Raw genomic sequence first — 22,899 nt, 5'->3', positions numbered from 1 at the left:
GGCGGAGCCCTAAACTCACCCCAACTCTTCCTCAACACTTAGTAGACTTTGCCGGGCGCCGTCTAGAAACGCAGCCACATAGCCCACGGGCGCAGCGCTCCGCCTACTCCCGCCCTGCCGCTCGCCCCGGCCCCGGAGGAGTATGGGAAACGAGCCTTGTAGATCGCTCTGCGCCTGCGCAGACGCATTTCGCCGCCGGGGCGCCAAGCGGCGCATGCGCAGGCGCATTGGTCTCCGTTGAGAAGGTGCTGCGGCGGTGCCGGAGGTAGGAGGAGCCGGGCTTTGGGGTCGGGAGTCTGCACCCGGGAGAGGCGGTACAGCCACCTCGGGCCTTTCTCGCCCTTCTGAGGGCGAAGAGGCTTTCTCGCCCGCCGCCAGCCGCTGTTAGAGGCAGGACCCGGGCTTGGGTGGAGGAGCCCAGGGCTGTCTGAACGGAAGAGGGGTTTGGGGGGGTCCGGATACCTACGGGGCATAGCCCGGGGGTCTGACTAGCGATCGGAATTCGCCGTCTGTCTTTATAGCTGCCAGAGTCCTTGGCAGCCCTTCCCCAGGTGACAACCCGTGTGTTGGGCGAGGCGGGGGGTCAGCCCCGCACCTGCCCATTCTTTTTTTCAGCGTCTGCGGTGAGCCCGGCCGCGGTAGGTACACAGTCCCCAGCCCTCTGGAAACTTGCCGTCTCGTAGGATCCATTACTTCCTTCAGCAGATACTGATTGAGCACCTATAGGAGATGCACCGTTTTAAAGTAGTATTGGCAGAGATGTGGCGACTCAGGGCAGTGTGGAGAGTGGAGTTTGTTCTAGCTCCGACATCCAACAGTTTGCTTGGCCTAACGTCCCAGGCGCTCGGACACGGATTCTCCCTGCAGTCTTCTCTCTCACCACTTTCCTCTTCGCTCCCTATTGTACCAAACTATTTGCAGTTAATTAATTCAACAGATAACTATCGAGCACTTATTACAAGTCATGCACCTTGTCAGCCAAGGAGAATACAAAATAGAGATGAGTGTGTGCCCTCCTGAAGTTTTGAGCTTAGTAGGGAACAGATAACAAGTAAATGAATAAAAATATAAGAGCTGATGCCCTGGAACCACACTGCCTGGATTTGATCCCAGCCCTGCCACTTGAAAAGCTGTGTCAACTTGAGTCAGTTCCTCATTCTTGTGCCTGGTTCCTTGCTGTAAAGAAAGGGCATCGATAGATTGTACCCAGTAAAGTTGTAAGTATCAAACGAGTTAGACTTGTAAAGCACTTGGGACCACTGCCTGCATACAGTAAGCATTCAATAAATCTATTACATGTGATTATAACTTGTGATAAGTACCATTGTGAAAACAGTGTGTAATGACAGAAAATAATGGGAGTGGAGAGGGTTCGCTTAGATAAAGACAGAGAGCAAGCTTCTCTAAGGAGATGTAAGATGAGAATGAGCCAGCCATGAAAAGTAGATTTTAGGTATGTGTGTCTGCCCAGCTTTGGAAAACTAGGTGATTAATTGGATTACTTGGACAGTGGAGATTTCATTATGGTATTTGAAATGAACTTTCTACCACTGGGTTATTCAGTTTTGATTTCTGAACTCCACTAAACTGCACCAATATAAATAATCATGCCCATAAGGCCCAACCTTTGCATATGAGGAGCATTCTAGTCACCTGGGTTAGAAGAGTTGCTGGGGTGCGAGAATGGATGAAAAGTGACCTATTTCTGATTTAGAAAAATTGGTTGTATCAGTGAAAGAGAGCCTGCTATGTTCCTATCTTTTGTTTCTTCGTGAGCGTTCAAGTGCATATTCTCTTTTTCTCTCTCATTACATTGCTTGCTGATAGAGCCTCTGAGAGCTGGAGGCCTTGGACCAGCACAGGCCTAAGAGATAGTTTTTCTGGATTCCGGGGCCATCTTGTTTCTGTGGTGACTGCTCTTCATGGGATTTATTCCCTAGGCTTCAATAAAACTATACTCTTCCAAGATGCACACATTTTTCTGCCTGTGGAAGAACATGCTTTGACAGGTTTTTAGATCCCTCTCCCCTGTTGTGTTGTGGTAGCCTGTAGGACAGTTAGTTTGTGCTAACCAGGCTATAGCTGATTATTTGACAGGGGTATTGTTCCTCTGGAGACTTTTCTCATACCCCACATGCTCTTGTACCGTCCTGGAAGAAATGGCATAAAATGACAATATCTGTCTAGTTACACTTAGATGCTTTTGGTTTTCCACGAGTGAAAAATTAAATGAATCAAATGTGCTTTATCACCATGGAGATCTTGGAGAATCACCTGAGCACCAAGGTCACATGTACTCTCTCTCAGAGGCATCTACTGGACAACAGAAGCTCTCAGCTGTGAACTTTAATAAAGGTAAGCTTTAAACGTACTGTTTAACATAGGTTCAATTTGAAGAAAGACATTTTAAATCATTATGGCAGTGGGGAGCAGTACTTCCTGCTCAATTGTGCAGACTCTCCAGGTACCTCAGTGAGAAGTAGAGAGGAGCCATAATGAAGCTGCGAGTACGAACGAGGCCTGGCTAGGCTCACACTCGGGTTCACTTTCTCATCTGTCCACATGCCCCCAGATTGACCCTCACTCCTCCGAAGACCAGCCTGAAAGCCTTCAAACCCGTCAGATGATGGATGAGTCAGACGATGACTTTAAGGAACTCTGTGCCAGCTTTTTCCAAAGGGTGAAAAAGAATGGCCCCAAGGAAGTGTCGGGGGAAAGGAAGACACAAAAGGCCTCAGACAGCATCCAGATAAGAAGCAAACTGAAAAGGGCCAAACCACCTGCTTCCAAGAGCAAAACCCTTCAAGGCCCCGCTGAGAGAAAAACTCGCTCTGGCAGCCAGGTCCTGCGGACTCAAAAGCAAGGGGCACCCAAGTGGCCAGAGAGTGAACCGGCTCCCCCTGAAAATGGGGAGGGAGGCGTGCATGCTTCTGCTGTGCTCCAGGACAGTGCATGGAGCACCCAGACAGGTAACCAGCTGAAACAGCTGCCAAAACTTTTCCAGAGAGGAAACCAGAGGTGATTTGTACTATTTTAAACCAGGGGTCGGAAAACTTTCTGAAAAGGGCCAACTAGTAAATTTTTTTGGCTTTGCAGGCTGTACAGTCTCTGTCGCAAACTACTCAACTCCCTATGACAGTATGTAATAGAATGGGCTGTGTTCCAGCAAAACTTCACTTAACAAAAACAGGCAGCCAGCCCGAGGACTGTAGTTTGCCAACTCCTGTTTTAAACAATAGTCATAAAAAATATAACCCGTGTGAATTTTCTACATGATATATTTGGGACCCTCTTCTCTTTCAGTTTCCTATTAATGTTTACATCACGCAGTTGACATGAGTTACATGAACATGAAAATAATGCTGCTTCTCTCACTTCCTTTTTTTTTTTTTTCTCTCACTTTCTTGAGTTCATTCCAAAGTGGTTAAGTTGCAGTGGGCCAGCCAGTTTGGTTAGGCTGCTGAAAGGTAGAACGAGGGTGCCGTGTGGGTTTGAGTCCCAGGAGAATATTCTCGTCCTTCCTTTCTCCTCCAAGCACCTTTTATTCTTTGCTTTTTCTTCTTCTTTTTTTTTGGTTTGTTGGTTTAAAGCAGCTGTCTTATCCTGCTGCCCTTGGTGTACTAAACCATATGCTTAGCATACATTCTTCATGCAGAACTGAAAACCAGCCTTGCATATATAATACAGCACAAGATCTTTGGGCTCCTGAGTTCTGTTTCTAAATTTTTCTCACCTTCACTTCCTGATCTTAAATAATATGTGGTCAGCATGACCTCCCAGTGCAGTGGTGGTAAAGAAACTGTTGTAAGGCGTCGTTAATGTTGCTGAAACATTACTGGTCCTTCATGCTCCCTTTGAGAGTCTAGTGAAAGCTATGCTTGATTTCCCCCAGAACACTGCACCCCCGAACACACCTGCAAAATTGACATATAACTTCAGGGGCTTCGTGGATCCCCCCCGGAGGTCATCTACAGACACCAAGTTAAAGGAAAATTTCTGACCTAGAAAGATATAAGTGTTTGTCATTAATATTTCTTTAATAACAGCTTTATAGGGATACAATTCACATTCTATAAAATTTACCCTTTTAAAGTGTATGGCTCAGTGATTTTAGTATATTCACAGAGTTGTGCAACCATCCCTCCTACTTAATTTTAGAACATGTTCACCATCTCAGAAATAAACCCCATGTTCAATAGCAGTCACTCCCCATGCCCCCTCCTGTCATAGATATTTATGACAGGGGTATTTATATTACCACAAACAGTGAGGTTACCAAAAAACAATCAGTACTATTCACACTTAAGAGTTAAACCTAGGGCTTCCCTGGTGGCGCAGTGGTTGAGAGTCCGCCTGCCGATGCAGGGGACACGGGTTTGTGCCTCGGTCTAGCGGCTGGGCCCGTGAGCCATGGCCACTGAGCCTGCGCGTCCGGAGCCTGTGCTCCGCAACGGGAGAGGCCACAACAGTGAGAGGCCCGCATACCGGGGGAAAAAAAAAAAAGACTTAAACCTAAACTAGTCAGTAAAGCACCCCTTTGAAACTTGAGGTGTTTGAAACTTTGGAAGAGTCTTTGGTTCCTCCGGCTAGAACTGATGCATATGAATGTTTTCCTCCTTGCCAGAGGCCGCTCCTGACAGCCGCTCCCAGCCCCCTCCTTCCTGTCTGACTGCGATGGTGCCCAGTCCCTCCAAACCCCGGGCGGCAGAGCTGGTGCTACAGCGAATGCAGCAGTTCAAGAGAGCAGACCCTGAGCGTTTGAAACATGGTTCAGAAGGGTGCTCCCTAGAGGCTGCACTTGAAGAAAACGTCCCAAAGGGCCCTCAAGAGATGATGGCAGGGAACGGTATGATGGGAGTCCTCTGTCTTCCCAACAGGGTTGACTTTCGGGGAAGGGAGTCAGGAAGGAGCCCGTGTTCATTGCGTCTCTGCTGGGGGTGGCGCTCTACCTTTGCCACTCTGTCTCACCAGAGAACAGAGGGTCCCTTGGGTCATTTCTCACTTAGCTTCTTTGACAAGGTACCACTTCCTCTTTTTTTTATTTTGACTTTTTATTACAAAATTTTCCCATTCATAAAAGTCAGAAAAATATATTACAATGAAGTCCCTATGCCCTCAACCTATATTTAACAATTGTCCACATTTTGCCATACATTTTTTTGTCTCTATAAATATACGTTTCTTCTGTATCATATGAAAGCAAGTTATAGACATCATGACGCTTCACTCCTAGATTCTCCTATATAATCACAATACCATAAACACAAGTGATTCCATAACACTGCCTGGTATCAGTTCACATTCAGATTTCCCTGGTTGTCCCAAGGATAGCTTCTGTAGCTGGACTCCTTCTCTTTCTGAATGAGGATTTGTCACACACATGTGGCTGTGGCTCAGTAGTCTCTCTGGTCTAGACTGTAGACCAGTCCCCTTGTCTTGTCCTTGTTTTTTCACAATACTAACTTCTTGAAAAGTCCAGGACAATTGTCTTTGAAAATTCCCCCCTTTCTGGATTTGCTTGTTTCCTCCTGCTGTCATTTAACCTTTTCCTGCAGGGAAGTGCCATGCACTGCATGTTACACCACCTCTTGAGGCTTGTAATGTCAGGTGGTACTACACTTTATCCCCTAAACAATAGGAATTTTCATCCCTGGTGAAAATATACAAAAGGAAAAGAAATAGAAAGAAACTGTATTGACAGACTTACAGCTAGTGAATACATAGTCTCCTGGTACTGTACCTGCAGATTTCACCTCAGGATTACTGAGGATTCTCAGGCTACCCCAAAGGTCCATGCAGGTGACATAGCGATGTGACATCTGCTGTGGCGTTGGTCCTTGGTCCACGTGGCACCAAGGGGTGCAGAGGAGTCCTCAACCAGTGCATAAGCCCAGCACCTGCCGTACATGCGACTCAGTTGTTTCCATAAATCATCACATCATACCCAGGAATACTCAGGAGAGATAAACCATTTCTTTGTTTAAAAAAAACATAGGACCAAAATGAAGTATGATGCTTTTCTGGCTTTGTTCTCAGGGCATATCCCTCACGAGTGCCGAGGGTCTGCTCCAGCAACGTCAGATGTGACAGAGGGCCACAGCAGTGGGCATGACCACCTTGAGAGCCATCTCAAGATTAGAGTCAGTCCATCCTCTGGTCTGATGCAGAGAAAAACCAAGAATGGCATTTCACTCTGGCCTGGTTCTTCTGGGATGGGCAAGAAAAAGTCAGAGTAGTAGGAAAGGTTGAGCTTTGAAGAGAAAACTTAGATTTTTTGGAATAGAAGCCTTATAAACCTGGAATGCCCAGGGTTGCTGACTTTAGCAGAGATGGGAAAAGAAAGGCAAGTTCTTTAGTACCTTGATGCTCAGAGAATGGTCCTGGACCAGCAGCATCAGCCTTGCCTTGGAGTTGTCAGAAATGCAGAATCTCAGGCTCCACCTGGGCCCCCAGAGTGCCAGCCTCCGGACCTGCATTTTAGCCAGCTTTCTGGGGGTCCCTGTACCTGTTAAAGTTTAAGGAGTACCCTTCTCAGGGACCCACTAGGTGTCCAGTCTCCCTGGAAGGGGCCACGCATGAGCCAAGTGGTGCCAGGTCTGGATTCCTCACGATACGCCCAGTGTCTGTGCTCCTCGACATCTGAGGATAAGCTGGTCCTCATGGGTCCTTGTGCCTCCACAGGGTCTGGGCCCAGGCTCCCTGCCACAGAAAGCGACGCTGCAGTGGCCTTGGCCCTCCAGCATGAGTTTGGGCTAGAACGGGCATCCGCACACAACGACAGCCTGGAGGAGAAGGGGTTGTTCTTTTGCCAGATCTGTCAAAAGAACCTCTCGGCTATGACCGTGACACGGAGGGAGCAGCACGTGAACCGGTAGGAGCAGCTCGGCCGTCACCTGTCTGCGGTCACCTCTCCCATGGGTGTGACCAGCTCCGGGGCTCCTGTGGCCATGGTGGGAATCTTGAGATAGTACCTCAGTATCAGTGTCAATCTGTCCTTGCTTTTCTTTTTAAACAGCTTTATTGAGATATAATTCGTATACCATACAATTCACCCATTTAAAGTGAACAATAAAATCGTGTTTACTTAATATATTGACAGAGTTGTGCAGCCATCACTACAATTTTTTTTCCTGTAAATTTATTTATTTATTTATTTTTGGCTGCGTTGGGTCATTGTTGCTGTGCACGGGCTTTCTCCAGTTGCAGTGAGCAGGGGCTACTCTTCGTTGTGGTGCACGGGCTTCTCATTGCGGTGGCTTCTCTTGTTGCAGCGCATGAACTCTGGACATGCGGGCTTCAGTGGTTGTGGCACATGGGCTCAGTAGTTGTGGCTCGCGGGCTCTAGAGTGCAGGCTCAGTAGTTGCGGCCACGGGCTTAGTTGCTCCGCGGCATGTGGGATCTTCCCAGACCAGGGCTCGAACCCGTGTCCCCTGCATTGGCAGGCGGATTCTTAACCACTGTGCCACCAGGGAAGTCCCCACAGTCAATTTTATAATATCTTGTCACCCCCAAAAGAAACCCCAGACCCATTAAGCAGGCACCCCCATTTCCCTCTTTTCTTCAGCCCCTGGCAACCACTGATCTGCCTTATGTCTCTGTGGATTTGCCCGTTCAGGACATTAGTGGACTCACACAATATATGGCCTTTTGTGTCTGGCTTCCTTCACTCAGCAGAGTGTTGGCAAGGGTCATCCATGTTGTAGCTGTGTCAGTGCTTTTCTCCTTTTTAAGGTTAGATAATATTCCACTGTATGGATGGACCACATCTCGTTTATTCATTCATCCATTGGTGGACATTTGTCTCCACCTTTTGGGTTTTATGAATAGAGCTGCTGTGAACATGCTTTCCATGTATTTGCTTAAGTATCTGTTGTTTTTTTTAATTTATTTATTTATTTTGGCTGTGTGGGCTCTTCGTTGTGGCACTTGGGCTTCTCTAGTTGCAGCACGCGGGCCTAGTTGCGGCATGTGGGATCTTAGTTCCCCAGCCAGGGATGGAACCCAGGCCCCCTGCATTGGGACCACCAGGGAAGTCCCTTGAGTATCTGCTTTCAGCTCTTTGGGGCATATACTTAGGAGTAGAATCACTGTGCCATATGGTTACTCCCATGACTCTATGTTTAGTGTATCCTTGCCTTCTTCAGACACCTTTGCTAACAGAAACCTGAATTCAATGTCTGGAGGCTGACTGTAGGCTGTGTGGAGGGATCAGCTCAGGGGGAACAGGCTTTGTCCCACAGCACGTCCACGCTGACATGAATCCCTATCTACGATCATATTACCAGGGAGGGTGGTTCTTCTACCTTTGCTGTCTTCCTCCAGGTGCTTGGACGAGGCTGAAAAGGCACTGAGACCTTCTGTGCCTCAGATCCCTGAATGCCCAATTTGCGGCAAGCCATTTCTCACCCCAAAGAGCAGAATCAGTCACTTGAAACAGTGTGCAGTGAAGATGGAGGTTGGCCCGCAGCTCCTGCTCCAGGCCGTGCGGCTGCAGACAGCTCAGCCCGAGGGGGCCTCTGGCACACTGGCATCAAGGTGAGTCAGATGAAAAGGAAGAAAAATCAAAGTACTCTGATTTGTTTAAAAAAAAAAGAGAAAAGGCCTTTTGTAGTGTTGGAGGACAACAGAGCCCTCTCTGATTCTGGAGATTAAATATTTTGGGAGGAAATTGGGCATAGTCTCCACAGGGACTGAGGAGGGGACAGACCTCTATCGTCGGAGGCTTTGAAATGGACCAGTTGAATTGGACTGGTTTCCACGAGGGCCTTCCTGAGATTTTCCCATCCCCACCATCCTGAGCAGCTAAGAATTCGATAATTCTCTTCACCTCATCCATTTTGTGTGGGGTACAGCATGGCTTCCAGCTCAGTGTAGTCCGATTTTCATACTATTAATGTAAGATTACTCAGCATAGCTCAACAAGTTGATGAGACAGAACCATAGGCCTATTTTTTTGCATGAATTAAATGCTTAAGTGTTTGAATAGGAGGCCTTGCTGATACCCAGAAACAAGTGCTTGGCATGCAAACCACAGGCAAACAAGTGGCAGAGGGTTGCTTCCCTCCACATCGCCTCTGCTGCTGTGGATGCCTGGGTAGGTCCCAGTGTTACAGGGAACAGAGTAGCACGGGCCCTGGACTTCTATAGGTTCGGGACTTCTTTCTCTCGGCAGCTCTTGAGGGCAAAGGGAAGGCTGAGGGCAGTGGCTCTGTTTGTTCCAGCCATTGCCTTGCACACAGGTGATGGGCCTCTGAAGGGGGCCAGTGCTGAGACTGGGTGGTCGATTCTTAGCTGCAAGCCTGTCCATATTTTAGCACATCAACACTAGCATCACAGATTCAGAAGCCTTAAGTCCTTAGAATAGATGTCATCTAAGCTATTGCTTGCCTTTTGGCAGGACTAGACTGAAGCTACCTACTCAGATAAAATATATCTGCTTTTTAAATACCTCCAAGAAGTGTGTGGGTCCTTCTGGAAGGTTGTTAGAGTAGAAAACCACAGCAAACGAAGAGCCTTGCCTGCCATACGGCCCAGCCCAGAGCGTTTTGACTCTGGGGTAGTCAGAGCTCCCCAGCCAGGGCACACATGCTGGTGAGAGCACCCCACTTGCTCCTGCACCCCTCGCGTGCTTTCACCTCAGCCCAGGCCCTGCCCGCTGGGCCGAGGTACAGTCTGCAGCAGCTGCCAGCAGGGCCTGGAGGTTAGGGTGGCTTCTTCCCCTCTTGGAGGCTGTAGTTATCATGCAGGGTTCCCAGGAGTTTGGAACTGAATTAGGGCTCGCTGAGATCTCTGAGGTGATACCTGCGATTCCGGAGCCATCCCTGGCCCGGTGGAGAGCACGAGCTTTTACCCAAACCAGAGGTGCTTCCCGCACACTGCCCTGAGGTGCAGGGAAGGTGGTCCTGGGTCTGCAATCTCCATCTGTCTCACCTTTACCTCCCACCTCTCACCCAGACTGTTGGAATTCACCAGGCAGTGTAGGTTCTCTCCAGCCAGAAAGTCCTTTAAATAAATATCCTCCAACCCAAATGACATGTTGCACGTTGACCTCTGAGTCAGCTGACCACATTGGTGGCCTAACCTGGGAGGCCTTTCAGGCCTTGGGCAGAGGTGCCACCCTAGGGCCCCTGCAGGAGGGAAGGAATCTTTTCACGGCCAATGTGGCCGGGTCCGCCTCAGGGCATCTGAGGTATGGATGGGCAGAAGTGGGTGGAATCCGGGGAGCTGACTCCACCAGAAGGGTTTGGCCATGGCTGGGGTATGCGGGTGCTGCTGTCAGCTTTGTGTGTCTGCCAAGAACCCTGCTGGGCAGCATCACCTGGAAGGACCCAGACCCTCCCGTGTCTGGACTGTGCTGAACTCATGGCCCAGGATCAGGCGAGCTCACGTGAGGCACAGAGTGAGCGCAGTGACTGAGTACAGAAGCCGTTGATGCTTCTGTTTGCACATTTATCCCTTTTCTCTCGCGCCCCCTACCAAGGAGAAAGGGTGAGCCTTCTCGGGTCCAGTGGGGACCACCTCAGAACAGGAAGTGCTCGCATCTCTAGCCTCACTAACCTTTCGGTGTGGCTGCCTTTTAAGCCTCAGGGATCACGCTGGAGGTCTGAAGCGGAAGGGAGCCACTGCCAAGAAGGAGCCGCAGAAGAGGCGGAAGGTCGCCAAGCCCGAGGCGCCGTCCGAGGACCTGCTGGTGGCCATGGCTCTGTCCCGGTCCGAGATGGAGCAGAAGGCTGTGCCGGCGGCACTCAGGCTGGGAAACGCTTTTTCTGAGAGGACGAGACCGGGAGCAGGTACGTGTGGTCAAGGGTGGTGCCGGGGGAGCCTCGCCGCACGGCAGCCGCTAAAGGAGCAGCTGGAGGCCTCGGTGAGGAGGATGACTCCGTGTTGCTTCTGTTTAGCTCTAGAGAAGAAAAGTCGCAAGAAGAAAGCTCCCGTTACGCCCCCGCAGTTGTTAGTCCAGGACGTGGAGACCACAGGGAGACAGATGGAGGATCGCGTGGCCCAGCTCTTGGCAGAGGAGCTGGAACTGTCTGGCACGCCACCGCTTCCTGCGAGCAGAATTTTTAAGGAAGAGCTGGAAAAGAGCAGGCGGGGTCTTCGACCACCTGGAGGAAAGCAGAACTTTCTGTGGGAGGGCAGCGCCCTGACCGGGGCCTGGGCTCTGGAATCCTTCTACACGGCCAGCCTGGTCCCTCCCCTGGTGCCCCAGTGGCCCGCCGAGGTGTGCTCCCTTCCAAGCTGGCACGGGTGGGCTCAGGAGAGAGGGTGGCGGCAGAAAGTTGGAGGAAGATGGGAGGGGGGGGAAGCCAAGGAGCATCGTGTGTGGTCTAGCGTGTTTTCTTTGCAGCAACCAGATGGTTCCCCTGGTAGGAACAGGGAGACCACTGGCTCCCAAGTGTGTTATGTTCCTGGAGAGTTTAAAATGCAGAGTCCCAGGGCCTTCTCCCGGACCGCGTATGACCTGCTTGTGATGGGGGGCAGGAACCAGACTGGCCTATGCAGGTGTCTGGAATTGGTACTCACCCGCTTGAAGCAATTCAGACGATACTAGGAGGGCGGGGGCCCTGGGAACCCTTCTGCAGATGTGGAGGCCACAGGCATGGCCTCTGCCGTGACAGATGAGCCTGCTGACAGGTGGCAATGGTGACAAGCTTCCCAGGGTCGCTCTGGGCTGGGGCTCACACCCTTGGGGAGCCTGCTGTGGTGGCTGCACGCTCACTCTGGCTCTCCCACTTCTTTCAGGGCCTCACACAGGAGCCTACGCTGCCACTGGAGCTGCCTGAGAAGCCAGAGCCTGGCGTGCAAACACCCCTTGCCGTCCATGGCACCCGCCCTGTGGGCCATAGCCCCCTGAGCCCAGCACCCTCCGCCAGCCAGAGGGAGCATCAGGCCCTGCAGGACCTCCTGGACTTGGCAGGAGAGGGGCTGAGCGCCAGCCCGTGGCCCTGCAGTGGGGGCCCGGCCGGCTCAGGAGGGGCCACAGGTGAGACACTGGCCACTGGGGCCTGTTCTCCCTGGGACCAGGGCAGTGAGAGCTGCTCAGATCCGATGTTGCCAGGCTCATCCCCATGTGACAGGGAGAATGTAGTCTCACTAGGTGCTTTCATTTTTCCTCAAAGGTAAATGTGATTTAGGTGAGTTTGTCACAGTCTTCCTTCAACTTTGACCAAGGACAGAGCCTTTTGCCAGAACGAGTGGTCATGAGGGCTGATTTCAGCTCTTTCTCTCCCGAGTCCCTCTCTGTTGGGAGGGGGTGGTGGTGCAGGTGGTCTGTGGGCAGTTCGTTTTCCATGAAGACGTCCTCGGGTCAGCCCAGGTGATGCTCTTTCCCTGGTGGTTGATGTTGCCAGGAGGTGCTGTTCTTTTAACCTGCGAATCCTCCTCTCAGGAATGGACTTGTCGCCCAGCAGCCTTCCACTGACTGGGTTTGTCCTGCCAGACAAGGAGAAGTGCCTGGAGAGGAGCAGCCAGGCTTCGGTAAGAATGTCTGGCCCTGTCCCGGCTCCATCCATGGTCTTGGCCGAAGGGCTTGTTGTGTGTTCAGTGCTGCCAGCTCACTGCCAGCCTCCAGGCCCCTGCTCGAGTCCACTGATCCCCTTGACGGGCTTTGAACTGAGCGGGTCTTTGCCATGAGGCAGTTGTCCCTTTTGTTGCTGAACCCTGGGGCACCTCAGTAGCCTGGCCCTGGGAGCCTGCTCTGTCCTGGGGCCTGGGGAGCACCCCTGCTCAGTGAGGGTGCCTCACTTCAGCCGACGGCTCTGTGCATCCATCTCTCAAAGTTCCATTCACTCGTTCAGGACTTGCTGTGCCCTCATGTGTGAGTCCTGGAGGCCTCCAGCTAATAGTTTGTGTTCTGTGTTGGTGACGAATTGGGTTAGAAGCTGGGTTTTCCTTAGGGTGGGTGTCATCCCGTGAGTGCATTGGTATCAGCCAAGCACTTCTCACCAAGGTCTCCCTAGAGACGTGGCACGTGTCAGAGAGGGACACGGAGCTCCTCGGCCTGCCCTGTAACTGCTTGGGCTCAGGTCCCATCTGTCACGGCAGGCTAGGCTGGTAGCTTCCTGTGGGGCCGCACACCGCCTGGCCCATGGAGCCCTCAGCAGGTGCTGATGCTGCCGTCAAGCACACCTCTCCATGGGCTGGGGCTCCCATTTAGGCCAGGGAATTGGGTGTGATGGAGATTTTTAGAAAGGACTGGGTTTTGCTGTTCTGTGTCCCTGAGGGCCTAAAGGTAACTTAAAGGTGGAGCCCAACATTGGACCTTGTGGGGAGCAGCACGAGGCCCTGACTGGCCACCTGCACCCCGTCAGTTGGGCCTGCACAGTTAGGTGGGTGACAGGCGGCAGTGGCCGCTCTCCCCCTCTCATTTCAGCTCGCCCTCGGTTTGCTGGTGGCCGACTTCGGTGCCATGGTCAACAACCCACACCTCAGCGACGTCCAGTTTCAGATGGACGGTGGGGAGGTGCTTTATGCCCACAAGTTTGTGCTCTATGCCCGATGCCCACTTCTCATGCAGCACGTAAGTGTGCGGTCAAGCTGCCTCCCCACCCCCTTCCCTCCCCCCTCCTCTCCCTCCTCCCCTCTTCTTCCCTCTGTGCCCTGCCTCTCCCTCTGTCTTCCTGCCCCCTTTCCTCCCCCAACCCCGGCTCTCCTCCCACTGCCCTGGAATGTTCTTCCTCTGTTGCCATCAAGGTTATGCTTCCATGGAGAAGACAGGTTTGAGGTCAGGAAGCTCTATGAGGAGATGAGCTTTGGGAAATATCAGATTTCTTGTTCTGTTGAATAAAAATCCTTTTCTCCCCAGAATTGTTTCCTTTTCCTCTATTTGCATAATTGTAAAGTGTTATAATCAACCTTGTTAAGCTCGAGCTACTGCGACATTTCTGTGCCATTGTGCATTTGACTTGAACATCGCATTGCAGGAATCCCAGAAACTGTTGTCAGTCTCGTCAGAAAGTTCTAGTGCCTTTGATATGCCTGTCAAGAGGGGACTGACTGGGTTCTTGAGCATCTATCACTGACTTGATTTTGGAAACAGACAAGTTTTGTGGCCTAACCTGCAGAATTCCTGGCCAACTAAATGGAGCGACACTGGCTAATACCTGTCCTGGGACAAGCTCAGAGGCTCCCAGAACCTCCCTGAGGTCTGTTTCGCCCCAAGTCACGACTGTCCGATCGGTAACTCTTCTGCATGCGTTTCTCCCTCAGGTAAACAGTGAAGGCTTCTTTGCAATAGAAGATGGTGACATGAGGACCCAGCGCGTTCTGCTGAGTGACGTCAGCGCTGAGGCTGCCCGGGTGTTCCTGCGTTACCTCTATGCTGCGGACACTGCCCTTACTCCCCACCTGGCCCCTGACCTGAGCTCTCTGGCCCACAGGTCCAGATTGGTCTTCCCATTTACTTCACAGCTTTTGACATTAACTGACAAGGATTATCTGGTTGGTGGCCCGTGGGAAGGTCAGGGCTGAGTCCTTCCTGTACCTTTTAATCCCCCGTTTATACCCGGTGGTGACCTTGAACAGGGTGTATTGACTGGAAGTCTGGCCAGAATGAACACTTGCAGGAGAGCCAAGTGCTGGCTGAGGAGGGCCCCGTGGCTTTCGATCCCTGGGCGTGGTGAGAGGGTGGTCCCAACCTCAGCCCCCAAACACTGCCACTCCTTGGTGGTTCTGCCACCAAAGCTGAACAACAGCTGTCCTTTCCCAAGTCCCAGAAAATGGAAGTGAATAGGATGCTTGATCTAACTCCCATGAATTTGCACCTACCTGGTTTGTCCACACCAGTATCTCAGGAGAGGTGGCACGTAGCTCAGCAAAAATAGGTGTTTTACTTCCTGATAAGCCTCGAGGGCCTCTGGGATGAAACCTTGTTCATTTCTCAGGTGTATTATTGGGAAGGATGGGCTCAGCCTCTGGAGTTTCAAAGGTACCAATTAGACCACAGAGCCATCAAGCAGGTGGCAGGCTGGTGTGGCCCTAGGCCTGGCTGACCCGTGACAGGTTTGGGTGTCCCGGTTTGCATCAGTCACAGCGCTTTGGGTGCTCTCCCGGTCACAGCACCACCCATCCCTGCCACCTCCCCTCAGCCTGCACTTGGGCCTGCACAGCAGGGTTAGTGGCCCTCCTTGAAGGCTCTGTTTCTAGAACTGAGCAGCCTGGGGCATAGCTGGGCATGAGCACGGGAACCATCTCCATAGGGGAGCAGGGGAAAGGCCAGGGTGAATCATGGCCGTCCTCCCCGTGAGGGCTCCTGCCCCAAGCCTCCCGCACCTGGACACCCAGCTGCCGCCTCTGCGCAGGGTGGGGTGACACATGGCTTTCCCATTGCAGGTTTGGCGTGACTGAGCTTGTTCACCTGTGCGAACAGGTGCCCGTCCTGATGGATGCAGAGGGTGGACAGCAGAAGGAGCAGGAAGACGAGGATTGTGAAAGCAGAGTGGAGACTTTCCAAGAACTCCTGCGGTTGGTGTGGCGGGGTGAGGAGGAGGAAGCAGAGGCTCTGCTGAAATCCGAGGGCCGAGAAGAAGACAGAGAAAAGGTGAATGAGGCAGAGATGGAAGAAATTTATGAATTTGCAGCTACTCAGCGAAAGCTGCTCCAGTGGGAGAAAGCTCCAGCGATGGAGGAAGAAGCTGACCAGCTCAGGGAGGACGGTCCAGTTTCTGGGGGAATCCTCACAAGCGTTCACAATAAACAACAGTCAGAAAATGCAGAGCAGATGGAATCATCTGGGCAAGGAAGAGATGAGGCCCTAGACAAATGGAAAAACATGAGACAGTCCACGCTCCTGTCCCCCGGGGACCGGGGTTTGGACAGGGAGGAGAACGCAGAGTCCCCAGAGGAAGCACTGGCTCTTCCCTACTCTTCCAGCCCTGCCCGGGGTCAGGCAGAGAAGCAGGAAAGCACCTTTTTGTGCTCAGTTGATGTTGATGATGATGAACAGTCCTTTTCATCGCCTCAAGCCGGATACCCTGAACCCTCCCAGATGACAAGTGATCGCAAGGAAGGAAACTGCACCGTATGGGAAAGGGAGATAGAGAGTTCCCATCCCCCTGCTCGCCAGCAGGCACCTCCCTCACACTCACCCTTCTTCCCATCACAGCCCCATCAAGGCAGGAGTCCCTGCGGGCCACATCTTCATTCTCGTCACACCAGTGACCTGTCCCTGCCAACACCCCAGTTGCAGGGCACAGCTTCCAGGGTGGCCTCCCAGAACTCATCACTGAAGCCAAAGAGGGCCAGAAGCCTTCCCATGTCACATAAGGATCCAGGCCAGAAAGACAAGGAGTGTAGTTCCGTGTTGGAACACAGAGGTAAAGGGGTCCTGATCTCCCCAGAAAAGTCACCACCCATGGATCTAACCCAGTCAGAACCTGGCTGCTTGAGTGCCAGGTCTCAGAACTCTCCATCCAGCGTGAACAGAGAAGATGAGGTTATCCTTTTATTGGATTCAGATGAAGAGCTGGAGCTGGAACAAATCAAAACAAAGTCAGGTTTGAATGGTCCCTCGGAAGAAAGGAAAGTTCTTGAAGTTAGCACCAAGTCCTCTGAGCTGTTTTCCATCATCGACCTTGATGCAGAGCAGGAACCTTCCCAAAGCCCACCAGGAAGAGAGCCCACGCTACAGCAGGAGGTGGAGGGACCGCTGGGGAACCGGGGCTCTGTCGGGGGCAGAGGGACCCCCCAACTGTTCTGCGACCCCAAGATCAGTGGCGACGAGGACAGCACGACAGATACCTCGTGGCTGGTGCCTGCCACCCCACTGGCTAGCAGAAGCCGCGACTGTTCATCGCAGACCCAAATCACAGGCCTCAGGTCCAGGCCTTCAGCAGACCCACTGGCTCAGCCCAAGCCCAGGGCCCTGTTAGAGAACAGGGGTGAACCGGAAGCCATGAGTAAGTTTTCGGTCATCGTGCCTCAGACATCATCCTCACTCCTGGGCCCCATCGCTCCCGGAAGCCCTGACAGCAGAAGGCAGGTCTGCAGAAGCCCGTCCAGTCCCCACCCCAGATGCCACCAGTACTTTTCTCCTCTGGCTCCCCGTCCCGGCTCAGGAGGCCTCGCTGACCTCACTGGGCAGTTCCAGAGGCACCCGCCGCCTGCGCCGAGCCCAGGGGTTCAGGCCACTGCGAGTGAAGTGGTGGAGGTTGAGGACAGTGAGGAGGAGCAGGAGGTGGCCTCCCAGAAGGCGAGCAACATCCCCCTGCTGGATAGTGACCCCCCGATTCCAGCCGACAATTGGTGTTGGCACGTGGAGCCCCTCTCACCAATTCCAATCGACCACCTGAACCTCGAGTGGACCGGCCCCCTGAACACCAGTAGCCCTGGCAGTAGGGTGGAGGGAGCCCCGGACAGCGGTGACTGCCACTCCCCAGCACTGCTGGGCACCACCCCCATCCGAGGAAGCTGCACTGGCCAGAGGAAGCCTCAAGAGAAATCCCCTGGGGCCGGCTCCCCTGGGAGCAGCAGGCTGAGCTTTCTGAACTCAGCTCTGTGGGAGGATTGGGATGGAGAAGAACAGAAGCCCCCAGAGGCTCCTCCTCTGCCCCAGACACCAAGCGCGGATGGAGCCCAGAAACTGCAAGAGTTACAGACGCCAAGTGAGTAATGGGAGGGTGTTGTCTTTTACACTGTTTTACACTAAGGGGCGTGGAGGGTCGTAATGACAGCGCGGGGCAGTGATACTAAAGGGCCTGCTGACCCGTGGCCAGCCCTCCCCTTGCCTGCCTGACCCCACTCCACGGTTGGGGAGGATCGGCCTGCTGTCAAACATATACTCCTTAGCCAGTAAGTCAGGGCTTCCTAAACCTGCCTGGATCCTGTGGCTCGCCTGGGTACTTGTTCAAGATCCCTGTCTGTGGCTCCGCTCCAGAATAGTGGACCAGCACCTCCCGAGAGGCTGTGATAGGCACCTCAGGTGCACCTTAAGAGCAAACGTGTGGTTCCTCAAGTAGTCAAACACAGAATTGCCATTACCACCAGGCAATTCCACTCCCACGTATACATTCAAAGGTTTTGAGGTCAGGACTCCTGTATACAAATGTTCACAGCAGCAATATTCACAACAGCCAAAAGGTGGAAACAACCCAAATGTCCATCAGCTGATAAGTGGATAAAGAAATGTGGTCCATACATACATACAGTGGAATATTATTCAGCCATATGAAGGAATAAAGCACTGACACAGATACAGCAGAATGAACCTTGAAAACATGCTGCTCAGTGAAAGAAGCCAGACACAAAAGGCCACCACGTATTATATGATTCCTTTTATATGAAACATTCAGATGGACAAAGCCATAGAGACAGAAAGTAGATGAGTGATCACCAGGGGCTTGGGGGGAGGAGAACAGGGAGTGACGAGCATGGAACTTTCTTTGGGGGATGAAATGTTTTAGAACTAGAAAGATGTGGTGGTTGCACAACACTGAATGTGCTAAGTGCTACTGTTCACTTTAAAATTTTGTTACGTGAATTTCATCTCAATTAAAAGACCAGATGGGGTGAGTGTGGGAGGTCTGCTGTGAGCCTTATCGGCCCCACTGGTGGAGGGACCCCACTTCCCAGCTCATTTCAGTCACAGGGGAAAATCAAGGCCCCCGGTGTTGGTGTCGGCCCCTTGAGGTGCTGCTGCCCCACCGCTATCCCCTCCAGCTGGACTGATCCAGGGAGAGTCTGGGAAGGGACCAGGCGACACTGAGCCGTGACTGGTGACAGGGAAGCAGAGCCTATGGACAGAGCATCTGCCTGTGTCCTGCTATTTCATGTCCCCCTAAAATCTTAGACCAGCTGGGCATCACTAACCAGTGCTTTCAGCCTTGAGTGGGCGTCAGAATTGCCTGCAGAGCTTCTTAAAACACACGTGGCCGGTCTCTACCCCAGAGCTGCTGCTTCAGGAGGTCTGCTGTGTAACCAAGATTTTGCATTTCTAACAGGTTCCGAGGTGGTGTGTGAGAACCGCTGCAGGAGACCTGAGACCAGGGGACCTTAGTCAGAATCTGAGGGGAGATTCATGAGGGTCACAAACTCTGAAATGATATAAAGAATCTTGTGCATTTTTCACAAGACAGATCCTGTTGTTTTCATTGGCATCTCAAAGGACTCCATGCTCATAAACAGGATAAGAACCAAAGTCCAGATGTACTTAAGTTGTCCCTAAGTTGTCTTTAAAATACTGATTTTTTTTAATAACAGCATTATTGAGATGTTATTCACATATCATAAAATTCACCCTTTCAAATGTACTATTCAATGGCTTTTTAGTACAGTATTCTACAACTGTCTAATTCCAGGATGTTTTCATCACCCCAAAATAAATCCCATCCCATTAGCAGTCGCCCCACTGCCCCTTCACCCCAGCCCCTGGCAACTGCCTACCTGCTTTCGAGCTCTTCACAGCATCAGCACCACATAAGCCCGTGGCCCTCACCGCGTGCTGTGTGATGCTTTCCAATGGGAAGATGTGACTCCAGAGTCAAACAGTGAAGGGTGGACATCCCTGCTGTCCTGGAGCGAGGGCAGCACTTCTCTAAGTGACACTATCAGGGTCAGAAGAGGCAAATCCAGGGCCCTCGTGCTGAAACGTATGTTTCTTTTGTTCCACCCAGAAGGTGCTAACCGGAAGAACTTGCCCCCCGAAGTGCCCATAACCCCAATGCCAAGGTATTCCATCATGGAGACCCCGGTGCTGAAGAAAGAACTGGACAGGTTGGTGGTGTTCTGGAAAGCTTGCTCTGAGCAGACCCTCCCTCCTGCACCTATGTCCAGGCTTAGTGAAGTGGGGAGCAGAACGGCACCCTGGGCTCTGGTGGCAGGAGCCTCTGGCTGGTGGGGGGGCGTGCGTGACTCCCAGCTCTCCACATACTGTTCCCCAGGTGACTTAGGGCCAAGAAATGACACTCCTCCAGGTCACCCATCAGGTGGCAGGTCTCCATGTGCCATGTGGATGGGAATGGTACCCTTGCCTTAACAGTTTGAGGAGGGAGAGCTGATTTTTTAAAAGAACATCAAAACTCACATTCCCCTTTGTGACCGCCTGGAGGGGTGGGATAGGGAGGGTGGGAGGGAGGGAGACGCAAGCGGGAAGAGATATGGGAATATATGTGTATATATAACTGATTCATTTTGTTGTGAAGCTGAAACTAACATACCATTGTAAAGCAATTATACTCCAATAAAGATGTTAAAAAAAAAAAAAAAGAATGTAAGCAAAACTCACATTCCAATGAATTCTGCTGTTTGCCTTGGACACTGGGGAGGTCACTGCTACCACCACCACTCAGAACTCAGGGGGAATGGCCTTTCTGGAATATTCCTGAGTCAGCTCAGTGGGTATGCAGGATAGATACCGACCTCTGAATGCTCTTAAGTCAGGCATTTAAGATTCAGTTACATAAAGCCACTAGTTTAATTAGTTAATACCTGTTTGCTCTTTGCTGACGTTCATCTGTTTTCCCATTCAGGTTTGGGGTCCGCCCTCTGCCCAAACGCCAAATGGTCCTGAAACTGAAGGAGATATTCCAGTACACTCACCAGATACTGGAGTCAGACTCTGAGGAAGAGAGCCAGTCCTCACAGGTGCCCTTGGAGGCTCCTTGCAGCCAGACTTACACCACCAAGACCTCTAAGCCTTCAAGGGCAGCTGGCCGCACCCAGCTGGAGGCCACTTCTGGCTCCGTTCCCCAAAGGTCCAAGGGACCTGCTAAGACCAAGGGCCCCCAACATCAAAAGACACAGCCTGGTGGAAGGGTCCCTGCCCTGAGCACGTCACCAGCCAAGGAGGGCCCTCCAGGCCCTGATGGTGACACCCAGCTACCGGCCTCCCAGGAATCCATGGCCACCTCTGTAGACAGCAGTGACAGCTCCTGCAGCTCACAAAGGTAACCAGATGGAAGGACAGGGCCACATCCTCTCTCACAAGCAGGGCCAGCCTAGCACAGCTGCCCTCGGCATTAGATTCTGGCTGAGGGTGCAATCCCGCTCAGGCCTGCAGCTAGAGTGCCAGGGACACAGCAGCCTGGGGCTTCCTACTGCCCTGGGGGTCGTCCATGTGCCGGGCTCCGCAGGGGACAAAGAAACACACTCCTTCCCTCAAAGAGGCTCCTGGTCTCGGGGTGGAGGCCGGAAAGAAGGGGTGTTGCTAGGTGTTATTGTCTGGTTCTTTTCAGTTCTTCCTGTGACTTTGGAGCGGCCTTGGAGTCTGCAGGAGAAGATGAGGAGGACGAGGAGGGTGTCAGTGCTTCACAGGCGGCCATCCAGGTAGCGGCCACAGAGGAGGCCGTGAGGCATTATATCTGCTCCAAGCCAGCCCTCTACCGCAAGGTCCTGCTGTACCAGCCCTTGGAGCTGGCAGAGCTACAGGCCGAGCTGAAGCATCAAGGCATCCATGTGGCCACGGGGAAGCTGCTGGACTTCCTGGACACCCAGTGCATCACCTTCACCACAGCTGCCGCCCGCAAGGCAAAGCCTGTGAGGAAGAGACAGCAGCCCATGAGCAAGAAGACGGGGGTCAGAACCCGCGGGCCTGTCCCCCGCCCCCAACCCCAGGCCATCAGCAGCCTGTGAGGGTCTGCAGCCCCCGTCAGCCAGCCAGGCCCCCACAGTGTTTCTGAGCTTTCTGACCACACCGCTCCCCCTGTGAATAACGGCAGCACCAACCCAGATCGGCTTCCTCTTGACCTCATATCCTAGAGTGGCCTTTGGAGTGTGTCATCTGCTGGATTTAGGGGCCCTGGCCCCTCCCTCCATTGGTGCCCACAGTTTGTCTCCCTTTAACCCCCTTGGGCCCCATGTGTTTCAGAAGGGGGTGGGCCACTGCCAGCTGGCCAGGGCAAGGCCTGATTCAGCTGCATTTTCCACTCTCTTTGCCCACCAGTCACAGGTGTCCGTGTCCTGAGGTGGATGTCTGGGTCCAGGCTGCCCCTGCCCATGTCTTCCTTCTCAGCACTTGGGCTGTAATCCCAGCCTCCACCAGCAGACCAGCTGTCCACAGGCCCTGAACTGCCAGGCCCCAGGTGCTCTGCTGGCCCAGCTGTCCTGCCCAGACACCTGTCATTGTCACCAGCAGTCTTTGAATTGGACAGTACAGAAGGCCCAGTACAGCTCTGAAGCCCCCCAAATAAGCATGTTCTTTGTTAACTGGTTCCACCAGTATGTGTTGTAGCCGCCTGTGGAGTGCAGGTGAGGGCTGGAAAAGAAGAAAAGTTTGGGTCTCTGTGTCCTTGTGAACGTCTTGTCTGTTTTAAATACGGTGCAGTTCGTTTTATATCGTGCAATAAAAACAAAAAGCCTTTATAGAAACCTTCTGGATACTGTACTCTAGAAAATAACGAGGGAAATGGGCCGTGGGGAGGGGACCCACAGTGCCCCTGCTGACCCCACACCCGTGTCTGCCGAAGGCCTGTGCCTGTTCTCCATCTCAAGGCGGAGCCCAGGCCTGCTGCTGCTCATTCCTCTGGTTCTTAGGTACTCATTCATCTACACATTTGCGCCCCCACCCCAAACCCCACACGCCTACAGTTAAGAGCCCTCAGCAGGCGCTGAGCTCCCACCCTCGATGATCCAGGAGAGGCCGAGGCCCAGCAGCATTGCCCGGGGTTTGTTACATGCAGGCTTGGGCCGCCCATACCCACTGAGTCAGAATCTGCATTTTAACAGGATGAGTTTATGAAGCCTGCTCTGGCCTGTGTGCTGGGCCCTGTGGAGAAAAGGGAACAGGCCGGCACTTCCGGTCATCTAGTGGAGAAGACAGACTGGCCTCTCCTCTGTGCCAGCTGCGAGGGTCAGTGCTCAGATGGCCCAAAGGGACAGCTTCCTGGAAGAGGGGGTTTGTGAACTGGGCCTCAGCGGCGTGCAGCATTCAGGGAGGCGAAATGGGGCTTCTTGAACACATACTGTGT

General features: G+C 52.5%; 1 protein-coding gene and 1 long non-coding RNA gene across 5 annotated transcripts in view; one reads left to right on the top strand and one right to left on the bottom strand.

Moving 5' to 3' along the window:
* The first annotated feature begins 242 nt into the window (after positions 1 to 242).
* Positions 243 to 22,353, top strand: SLX4 (SLX4 structure-specific endonuclease subunit). Of its 4 annotated transcripts, none has more exons than XM_049698990.1 (16): positions 243 to 265; positions 2,260 to 2,355; positions 2,573 to 2,969; positions 4,625 to 4,846; positions 6,682 to 6,871; positions 8,324 to 8,536; positions 10,583 to 10,791; positions 10,900 to 11,222; positions 11,744 to 11,984; positions 12,390 to 12,478; positions 13,374 to 13,520; positions 14,210 to 14,379; positions 15,332 to 17,601; positions 19,609 to 19,708; positions 20,464 to 20,880; positions 21,169 to 22,353. In XM_049698990.1, the coding sequence occupies exons 3-16, from the start codon at positions 2,624 to 2,626 to the stop codon at positions 21,563 to 21,565; spliced, it is 5,334 nt and encodes a 1,777-aa protein (XP_049554947.1). In that variant the 5' UTR covers positions 243 to 265; positions 2,260 to 2,355; positions 2,573 to 2,623; the 3' UTR covers positions 21,566 to 22,353. The 4 variants fall into 4 exon arrangements, with proteins under 4 accessions (XP_049554947.1, XP_033284834.2, XP_033284836.2 ...); XM_033428943.2 differs by lacking the exon at positions 243 to 265 and adding an exon at positions 272 to 638; XM_033428945.2 differs by lacking the exons at positions 243 to 265; positions 2,260 to 2,355; positions 2,573 to 2,969; positions 6,682 to 6,871 and having other exon boundaries at positions 4,736 to 4,846; positions 21,169 to 22,351.
* Positions 17,598 to 22,899, bottom strand: part of LOC117201490 (uncharacterized) — a 40,060-nt gene continuing 34,758 nt past the window's right edge. The window contains exons 6-7 of the long non-coding RNA XR_004483539.2: positions 20,423 to 21,467; positions 17,598 to 19,577 (exon numbers count right to left, since the gene is read on the bottom strand). This is a non-coding gene — a long non-coding RNA (uncharacterized LOC117201490). The remainder of the gene's footprint in view (positions 19,578 to 20,422; positions 21,468 to 22,899) is intronic.

This window comes from Orcinus orca, chromosome 16 (assembly GCF_937001465.1).
Source record: "Orcinus orca chromosome 16, mOrcOrc1.1, whole genome shotgun sequence".
Classification (NCBI taxonomy): domain Eukaryota; kingdom Metazoa; phylum Chordata; class Mammalia; order Artiodactyla; family Delphinidae; genus Orcinus; species Orcinus orca.
The sequence above is the reverse complement of the archived record's forward strand: the minus strand, read 5'-3'. Positions and strand labels throughout refer to the sequence as shown.